Source organism: Alligator sinensis, unplaced genomic scaffold (genome assembly GCF_000455745.1).
Source record: "Alligator sinensis unplaced genomic scaffold, ASM45574v1 scaffold1581_1, whole genome shotgun sequence".
Lineage (NCBI taxonomy): Eukaryota > Metazoa > Chordata > Crocodylia > Alligatoridae > Alligator > Alligator sinensis.
Genome location: NW_005842641.1, coordinates 508,231 through 518,390, shown reverse-complemented (window position 1 = coordinate 518,390; position 10,160 = coordinate 508,231). Strand labels below are relative to the sequence as shown.

Below are 10,160 nucleotides of genomic sequence, written 5' to 3'. Positions count from 1 at the left end.
GAGGAGGGTGACCACGTACTACACGCACACAGCCTCAGGATCTTCGGAAAAACCATATCTGTTAGGACTATACAATATGGTCTATAGCTCCCCCTATTAACATGAGGGAACAAGTGGCATAAAGGCAATAACCAGAAACCCTAGAAATCTGTGGAGAATTTACCTATTTGCAGTTATACTTCCCTATTTTGTGGAAGGCTTTGGTGAACTACATGAATTCTAGAAACAAACATTTTTACATATTCCACAAAGAATCATGCAAATAGACCTGGAGCATCCATAAAAATATCAGCTCAATGGATTCTGGCAGGGGTTCGTAACCTCTGGCCCATGGGCTGTATCTGGCCGGCAGAATCACTGGAACTGGCCAATGGTCATGGGGTGTTGGCAATATTTGGTGGCAGAAGGCTTCAGCTGTGGACACTCTCCACATGCCATCACAGGGACAAGCAGCAGCAATAGCCAGGCCCTAGTATCTGCCTATCCACTTCTGACTGAGTGGGTCATGCAGGCCTGCAGCTGGAAAATGTTGCCTACACCAGGACTATGGCATTTGTCATCTCTCTCCAGTTTGCTTTGTAGTTCACACTGTGTTGTACACAGTGACAGCCAGGCCTCAGTATGATTTATACATATGATTACTTTTCTTTAATTAAAAAATAATTTGGGGATTAATTTATTTAAAAAGGGAGAGAGTAAAATAAGCTATTCTTAATAAAGAAGTCTCAGAAACCACACTTTAGGAATACATATGTTCCTGGCTGCCTCTCCACGGACTGCTACCTTGATGGGGTGGAGAGGCTTGAGTGCACTGACAGCCCTAAGATCAACACCAGAAGGAGTCTTGTATTCCTGGTAGGGTCACCCATGGCAAAAAAGACAAAGGTGAGGTTTAGACTAAGAGCAATCCAGCGCAACATGAAGACCTCAACCGTGGAGCAGGCAGATCCAGAAGGCTATTTCTCAACAGTTGCTAAGGCAGATAAAGGCTGCAGTGGAAAAGTAATCCTGGTCATCTTGGATCTCCTTGCCAATGGACACAGGTTTCTCCTCCACAGATTCATGCAGTTGTCGATGGGCAACAGACTTTCCATGTAAAGCAAGTCACGCACAGGCTTCTCCCACTGGTCCAGCATCTACTTCAATACCAATACCCATAACTTTTACAAAGTCCTGCAGCAATGGATGAGTGATGACGGGGACAGAAAATGATCGCTGGGAGTCCCTAGTCATAGATGCACATACAGGTGGCTGGGTGAAGCAGGCCCTATTCGATTTGGATTCGGTCTGAGTCAGGGACAGGGATTCGATTTGTTGATTCAGCCGAATCCGAAGATTTGATGCTGATGCGGACATAGACGCAGCTTTAAATGCTTTTTCTACATACCTTTAGGTCCCAGTACAGCTTGTGAACGCTGTGATGCTGGGGCGCATGGAGATCCCACAGGAGTGCAGGGGGGCCCACCATGTGCTTGGTGGCAAACCTGAAAGTAGACCAGAAGTAGTTCTGGTCCGCTTCCGGGTCCGCCAGGGAGTGTGCTGAACTCCCCCCCCCGGCTCGGTGATCAGCCACAGGGGGACCCCAGGTGCCACCTCCAGACCCAGGAGGCACCAGTTTCTGAGTCGGGGGGCTCGGGTGGGCTCCCTGCGCGCTTTCTGGTGGATCCAGAGGTGGACTGCAAGTGCTTCTGGTCCACTTCTGGGTCTGCTGCCAAGCGTGCTAGGGAGCCCCCTGCGCTTCTGTGGGACATTCCATGTGCCCCAGCATCGCAGCATTCACAAGCCGCCTGCTACCTAGAGGTATGTAGAAAAAACATTTAAAGCTGTGTCTATGTCCGAATTGCCGAATCTTTCCAAATCAATTTGGAGGGTTCCAATTCGATTCGGAGAGATTAAAGAGTCCCCTCTGATTCTGATTCGATTTGGATTCAGAGATTCGGCCACCAAATCAGGCCAAATCAAATCAGAAACCAAAGCTTCGCACAGCCCTACTGGTCGCTTCACCCTTGATGTGGGACAGGAGGGTGATTCAGCAGGTGTGATCGCAAGCAAGCAGTCCTTTTCGGGATCCCCTCTGTTCACCCCACACAGGAAGGGGGCTAGAAAAGGTGCCCCAAACACAGGCTGTCCCACTTTACCGTACCCAATTGGATAGCCACTGCCAGGGGATGACTAACTGCAGTTAAAACACAAAAAATACTTTTTGTATCCAGGAATATACGAACACTTAGATGACCTGAACAATGGCAGACCTGAATGCAGAACAGCTATTGTCACCTGAGAGAACTCTTGTGATATAACATCGATATATGTGCCTGGGACTGACCCTTAACATTGGAAAAACACAGATGTTTCATCAGCCTGCTCCAGGTCAATTAACTCACATGGCAAAGAATGGATGAATGCACAGAAGCTGAAGAATGCTGAATACTTTGCATACCTTGGCAGCCATCTCTCAAGGAAGGCCAACATCAACGAGAAGATCCAGTATAGGATCCAATGTACCAGCTCTGCCTTTGGAAGACTGTATCATGGTGTGTTCAACGACTGTGACATCAGGACTTGAACAAAGCTCCTATTATATAAGGCTGTAGTAACCCCAACTCTTCTCTACGACTGAAGTTTGAGTGACTTACAGGAACCACCTGGAAAGCCTGGAACACCTTCACCAGCGCTACCTCCAGAAAATCACTGGCACAAAGAGGGAGGATTGTTGCACAAATGCGGGTGTCCTCACTGACACTAACACCACCAGCATGGAAGTGTTGATTATTCAACATCAGTTGTGATGGCCAGGGCACTGTATTGCATGCCTGATGTACGTTTACCCAAATAACTGCTATATTCCCAACTCAGCCAAGGACAAACAGCATGTGGGGTTGGGGGAGGGGGGAAGCAGAGGAAATGCTTCAAGGACACTCTGAAGGCAACAATGAAGTGTGGCATTGACACCACAAATTGGGAAAAACTAGCCAGGACAGGGCTACATGGCGATGACGACTTGTGAAAGAAGGTACATCTTACTGTGAGAAAAACCATCTCACCCTGGAGGCAGAAAAGTGACAGAAATGGAAGGCATGAAACAAAACTGAGAAATCCACAGTTTGACCCTCCCCTTTAACCACCACCTGTGGCATCTGCCAGAGAGTCTGCAGCTCTAGGATCAGTGTTCCTAGCCAACAGACTCATCTACAACCCTTAGCTTGGCCCCGTACTATGCTCAGGCTGCAACATGCACAGAGCTTGCCAGCACAGAACAAAAGTAAGGGGGCAGGGAAGAAGGGCAGTCAGAAGAACAGAGGCTGTGTGGGGTGGACGGGAGAGATGGGGGAAGAGGCTGCAGGCAGGAGACAGCAGGGTGCAGAGGTGGGGTTGGGCAGTAGACACCAGCTGTGGCTACAGCTATGGTCCTAACCTGAGGTAGGGGCTGGAGCCCAAGCCACAGGAGTTTCCAGCCCCCACTCCCCTACCCCTCATACTTGGCAAGAGCTTTTCCCCAGCCCCTCACATTAAATGGAAAAACCCCTCATCTCAGAATTGAATAAATACAGTAAATCCTCCTTCTGAAACGGATATGATAGCTGCTCAGAGCTGTGTTTAGGGCAACATCCTCAGCATCTGACATGAAGCATTTGGAATCTCTGTCCCAGAATCAGTGCTGAGTACATTGTTCTCAAAGTCTTCAGTACAAAGAATGACCCTATCTGCGTAAGAGCTCCCAGTACTAGTGCACTTGATCAGACTTTTTTGTTCCTGCTAGTGACCATGCTTGTGTCTGGCTGCTGAGTCCCTTGCTAAGTAAGGGTGCACTGATAAAGAGTTTTTGAGCCGATACCAACAGCCGATTATTAATGAGCATATCTGATTTCCGATATGCAGCATGGCAGCTTGGAGAGCAGCATCTGGCTGGTAAGGCTGTTAGGGGGAAAAGCGTGGGGGGAGGGAGTGTGACTGGGGCAGGGGCAGACGCTGCCCAGCCAGGTGGGCACAGGACAGAGCCACAAGAGGCTTGTTTGGGGGGGGGTGCGGGGAGACGAGGGCAGATCTTGCTGCTACGCACACCCCTGGGAGAGCTATGGGGAGCATGTGCTCCCCAGATCTGTGCGTTGGGCAAGGGTGGACTGCCCCTGCAGGCTGGGGTCAGGCCTGCTGCTGGGCTCTTCCCAGCAGAGGGGTTCGGCAGGGGCTATGCTTGGCGCAGGTGGTGGCAGCACTGGAAAAGGGGGGTGGTTACCAGGTGGGCTGTGGCTACCCCAGAATTTGAACCCTGTAGCCCCCCTCCCAGTGCCGCCACTGCCCACCCTGAGCACAGCTCCTGGCCCAACCCCTGCCAGGAAGAGCCCAGTGTCACCCCAGCCCCAGCCCGCAGCAGCAGCCTGCCCTTGCCCTGTGCACAGATCCACGGGGCATCCTGTATGGCTCCCCCAGGGTGCACATAGAAGTGGGATCCGCCCCCTACCCCACCTCCCTGGAAGAGCCTCTTGTGGCTCCATGCCACGCCCTGCCCCAGCTGAGAAGCACCTGCCCCTGCACCAGCCCCACTCGCTCACTGCAGGGGCCTTGATCTGCCGCCCCCTGCCCCCCCAGCAACAGACTTTTCAGCCAGATACTGCTCTCTAAGCTGCCAAACTGGCCACATGCATGCTTCAGCTCCACGCATGCACACAGGATTTATTGGTGACATTATCAGCCACATCAGCCAAAAAAAGCCAATTGGCAATGATGACAATTTTCCTTTTATTGGTGCCGATAGGATATGGACTGATGTATCGGTGCACCTCTATTGTTAAGAATTGCTGCTTTGATCTGGATATCATCTATACCCTGGGGGCAGATACCCACTTTCATGCATTGCCCATAAGAGATATGGTTTAATGCTGGCTTCATTTAAAATTTTCCTGTGCAGAGGGAGGAGGAGCAATAAATGCAGCATTTATTGGAGATATGTCATTCCCTGGTGAAGAAGAATTATTTGCTATATATCTATATATATGTATCAATTTAATAGGGACATCAAGCCATTACATAAAACAGTGGTGCTCAACCTTTTCATCCAGCAGCCTGGATTGGCAGTGCCTAGTTCCTTTGTGGTTCCTTCATGGACCCAATCTGGCACCCAAGACATGTACAGCAAGAGCTGCTTTGAGTATAAAGGTCAAGAATAACTGTAATAAAGAGTTAGGAGATTTCTGCTGTTGTTTAAACACATGACAAAGGATGCAGTTTGACTGGGTACCTTGAGACTACAGCACAATCCACTGGCTAACACTAGTGATTTCAAGTTTTTGGCAATGACACTAAGTCCAAGTGGTGGGTCTTTCACTCCAACTCCCAAGAACATTATGTTTTGATCCTTTTGTGGTTTTCTTGCCTTTGAGTTATACCCCTGCCCTCCTGCCTGCTACCCACAAAGACAACATTACATTCTGGGTAGTTACTTACTTGAGGAACATACAGACTCCAGCTCCGCAATGGAGAGCATGAAAGTTGCAGGCTCCTAGCTCCTCTCCATTCACTAACTCCTGACAGCAGGCTCTCTGGGAACATAGCATAACCCCACAAAACAAACACAATGCTGGATGCTTTTGTTCATCATCAGATGATCTTGGGCACCTGGAAGAAGATAAGTAATAAATTACTGTGCGCTTTTTGACTTCCATATGCAAAAAATCTCAGTTAAAGAATGGTTGTGTGAAAGTCATGTTATAGTTGTGATAGTCCAGAAATTATGCAAGAGGCAAGGACTTCTTATGGCGATATCTTTTGAACCAACTATGTAGTTGAGATAAAGTTCAACAAGCTTTTGAATCTAAGACTCTCTCTCTCAGGTGACCTTTATGGGAACAGTAAGGTGAAAAAGATGTATTTTAACATTGCTTTCTCTATCAGCCCTTCATCTGCACATCAAGATTTACTACCTTAACCAAGTGCCAAATTTCTAGTTCCGACATGTCCAATGGTGAAAGCAACTGTCAGATATATGATCTAAAACAGTGGTGTTCAACCTTTTCATCCAGCAGGCCAGATTGGCAGTGCCTGGTCCCTTCCATCTGGCCAGTAGACCCAATCTGGCACCCAGGGTAGGTGCAGCATGGCCCCATCCGGTGCATGGAGAGGAGTGGGGGTAGCCCAAGCCAGCCATGTTGGGGAAAGGGGTTTGGCCCAGCACCATGGGGGATGGGAGGTGGGGGCATGACCTGGCTCCAATCTGTCTGGATGGGAGGAAAGGGATTGTAGACCATCTCTGTGGGGGTTGGGGGGAATAAAGGATGCACAGCTTGGTGTTGCCCAGTCCCAAACCAGCCCTGCAAAAGGAAGGGAGTACAGCCCGTTTCCAACCCAGCTGGGTACAAGGCAAGGAGGCGTGGGCCAGACCCATAGGAAAAGCATGTGACCCAGCCCCAATCGGGCCACATGGAGGGAAAGGGGTGTGGGCCCAGCCCCAATCTGGCTGTACAGGGGGAGCGTTGCGGCTCAGCTCTGACCCAATAAGCAGGACTGGGGATTCTGGCAGCGGGGAGGGTGGCAATATTAACTGCAATAGCTCCCCCACAGTCATATTTCCCAACCCTTGGGAAGCCTGAGCTTCCCAAGGCTCCATGTGCCTCATTTGGCCCATGGGCTGGAGGTTGAAAATCCCTGATCTAACGCACATTCATGACAAATGCCATGTTTTAAACATGGCATGTTTTAAATGCCATGTTTATTTAATTAAATAATATTATTACACTTTAAATAATATTTAAAGTGTAATAATATTATTATATGTCTTTTTTTTTTTTTTTTTTTTTTTTTAAGTAAGCTGTGTTTTTTCCAACCTTAAAATGGTCAGCTGGCTATTAGTGGATATAAACAAAATAATATATTCAGTTCTGCAATACCTTTCCCAGGTTTCATAATTCTTAGGGTCAGAAGGGACCTAAACAGACCATCAGGTCCGACCCCCAGGTATTCTCTTCCTGAACTGATGCTCTCTACTGCTGACACATGACTGAGCCATTTGTTCCATGGTTTACACCAACAGCATGAATACGAACAGCACTGTAACACTGACAAGAAAGCTAAGAAAACTACTAAGTTTTTACCGAAACTGAGAAGCTTGATTGAGGAGGCAGCTGTAGTCTTCTGGAAGATCTATTAAATTATTTCTTTTCCTTGGGTACCTAGGAAAGTTAAAGAAAATAATTAGAAAAAATAATGCAGACTGGACATGGATTACAAATAAACCACTACTCTGTTAAATTTCCTATATTCTGTATGAACTTCTGACAATCCAGAGATGTATCTGTTAGCTGTATTGGTCTGAGACAAAAAGAATTACAAACATATGCCAAATTATAGCTGATTTTGGATTATAAACTGCATTGCTGAACAGAAAGAAAGATTTCTACACCTCCCTGCTTGCCATCTGACACCACCAGGGAAGGAATCCTGCCTGATCTGCACAACAAAAAGCATCTCACGAAGACACTCTCATGGACCCAGAAGGACAGATTTCCATCTTCAGCTTCCTCTGTGCAAAAATGAAATTTATTTTCTATCTATGGGGACTTTTTACCATCTCTAATTTTCCCTGAGCCTGATGAAGGGCATGTGAGCCCAAAAGCTTGTAAAAAAGATTTTTTTTTTTGCAGTTTCTTAGTCGGTCTAACAAAAAGTATCATCTCTGAACCAAGAATTCTAGATTTTTGGATTTCTTTCTGCCAGTCTAAAGGCATCTCTCAAATCTATGGACCCAAAGGAAAGGCAGAATAAAATCAATTTGGAGATGGATCAATTGGAACCCTCCGAATCAATTCAGAGAGATTCGGCAATTCGGACATAGACACAGCTTTAAATGTTTTTCTACACACCTCAAGGTACTAGGCGGCTCGTGAATGCTGAGATGGTGGGGCGGATGGAACGTTCCACAGGCGCACAGGGGGCTTTCCAGTGCGCTCAGGAGCAGACCCGAAAGTGGACCAGAAGCACATCCGGTCCACCAGGAAGGGTATGGGTAGCCCCCCCGTGGCCTCCCAGCTCAGCGACTGGTGTCTCCTGGGTCTGGGGGGGCACCCGGGTTCCCTCGTGGCAGATGGCAGAGCCGGGCGGGGTGCAGGGGGAGCCCCCACAGACCCAGAAGTACTTCTGCTCCACTTCTGAGTTCACCACTGAGCACGTGGGCCCCCCCCGCAATGCTCCTGTGGAACGCTCCATCCACCCCACCATCCATGAGCCGTGCCTGGTACCTCAAGGTATGTAGAAAAAGCATGTAAAGCTGTGTCTCTGGCCGAAACGAATCTTCAGATTCAGCCAAATCGAACTGGGACAGTGATCCAAATCAACATTTGATCCCGATTTGGGCCAAATCTGAATCTAATACAGCCTGTTCTGCACACCCGTAATATATGTGTGTGCATGCACATTAAACAAAGGGGATAATACTAAGTCTGCATGGTAAGAACACACATTTATTTTTGGGGAAGGTTATCTGACATTACCAGGAAAACATAGACAGATTAATTAGAAAAAATGCTTGATGGTCCAAAAGAAGAGTAGTAGTTTGGTCTTGGGAAGGGAGAGTAATAAGCTCATTTGAAAATGAGGGGAAATTTATGGCAAAGGGAACAGGACAGAAAAAACCTCACCAAATATAAGCACTTACAATTCATCCTTTTTCATCTATCAAAAACCCAGCTCCTTCAACATTTTTGGGTCAAAAAACAGCCACAAAAAAACCCAACTAACCTTATTGCTATGCTTTTCCCATTCAGATAACTTAGTACAGCAGGGTCAGCACACCACCTGTAGCAAACAAACAATGCTGTTGACATTTTATTACTACAATAAGCACAAAACTAGGTAAGCAAGAGGAGGACACAAATGGTTTTAATTATTTTTCTCTGAGGAGATTTAGTTGTTCTTTGAAATCTTAATTCACGGGGATGAAATACAATACATGCAAAAGGGAAATCTATTTTTCCGATCGCCAAGCCAGGGGGGGCGTGGGAGTGGGGGGGGGGGCCCTGCGCACGCCCCAGAGGACCCAGAAAAATCTATTTTTAAAGAAGTACTTGTAAGCACCTCTTTACAAAACACACGTTTAAAAAAAATATTAGCAACATCTAGGTGCTGAGATTCTTATGGTGCCCAAGTGGGCCATTGCACTCCACTCAAAGATTTTCACTCAACCACATTTTTAAAATAAATTAATCACAAATATTTACTGTATTTATGTTTATAATAGCAAAACAGATCCACCCACATAGTGTAGCAAGTTACAGTACTGCCAAGCCACTAACTATAGGAATAAAATGAATTTCTTTGGCACTCTTGCTAAGACAGTTACTTTATATTACTTCTGCAACACAGAAGAGAGAGAGAGAGAGAGAGATCAACAACAGATGGTTATTTTAGCTGATGTGCATCAATAGCATTTCTCAAAAGCAACTGAACTCTTTCTTCTGAAGTAAGGCTTTTTAATAAATGCACGCAGGCTGATGTGGCAATCTAGCAATAGAATTATTATAAAATAGATCTGTTCTCATTTAATTTCTCTGGTGAGGTGGTACTATCAGCCCCAGCTCAAGGAAATGTCTTCTGTTACTCAAAAATCATATCTTGAATGCACTCCTATGAGGATTAAACTTAGAAAAAGGAATGTTCTTAGCAGCCATTTAAGAAATCTAAAACTAAGTATTTTCTTAATCGAGATTGTTCTTCAACTAAATGAAGCAAAAATTATACTCAGCATCTCCCAGAAAATGAATCAGTATCAAGACCAGAGGTTGGAGTTAACAGGCTTAAAATGTTTCATAGGTCAACAAAAAGGCCTCATGAGGACAGAGGACAAGACAGAATAATTGGTGTTAATCTAGAGCAAGGGTGGTCAACCTGAAGCAGCCTCTATGTGTGGCATGCAGCAGACTGGGAAGGGGACAGGCAGCACAGTGGCACATAGGGCAGGGAGCAGAAAGCAGAGTGGCAGATCAGGTAAGGGAAAGGGATTGGAGAGGCACTCTGGGAAGATGGGAGGCTAATTTATGACATGCCTGCCTAAAAACTTGCCCCCCACTTCTCTAGAGAATTCTACCAGGCCCAAGAATATCAAATGTTAACACTAATATCACACTCTGTAAACAAATGAATATGGAAATTCTTCAAGACAGTAATTTTTTTGT

At 46.6% G+C, this 10,160-nt stretch overlaps 1 protein-coding gene across 2 annotated transcripts in view; it reads right to left on the bottom strand.

Moving 5' to 3' along the window:
- UBR1 (ubiquitin protein ligase E3 component n-recognin 1) overlaps positions 1–10,160 on the bottom strand; it is a 125,435-nt gene that overhangs the window by 1,699 nt on the left and 113,576 nt on the right. For both annotated transcript variants that reach the window (XM_025215332.1, XM_014524626.2), the window contains exons 43-45: positions 8,728–8,784; positions 7,086–7,163; positions 5,443–5,613 (exon numbers count right to left, since the gene is read on the bottom strand). In XM_025215332.1, the coding sequence (XP_025071117.1) occupies positions 5,443–5,613; positions 7,086–7,163; positions 8,728–8,784 (306 nt within the window). The remainder of the gene's footprint in view (positions 1–5,442; positions 5,614–7,085; positions 7,164–8,727; positions 8,785–10,160) is intronic.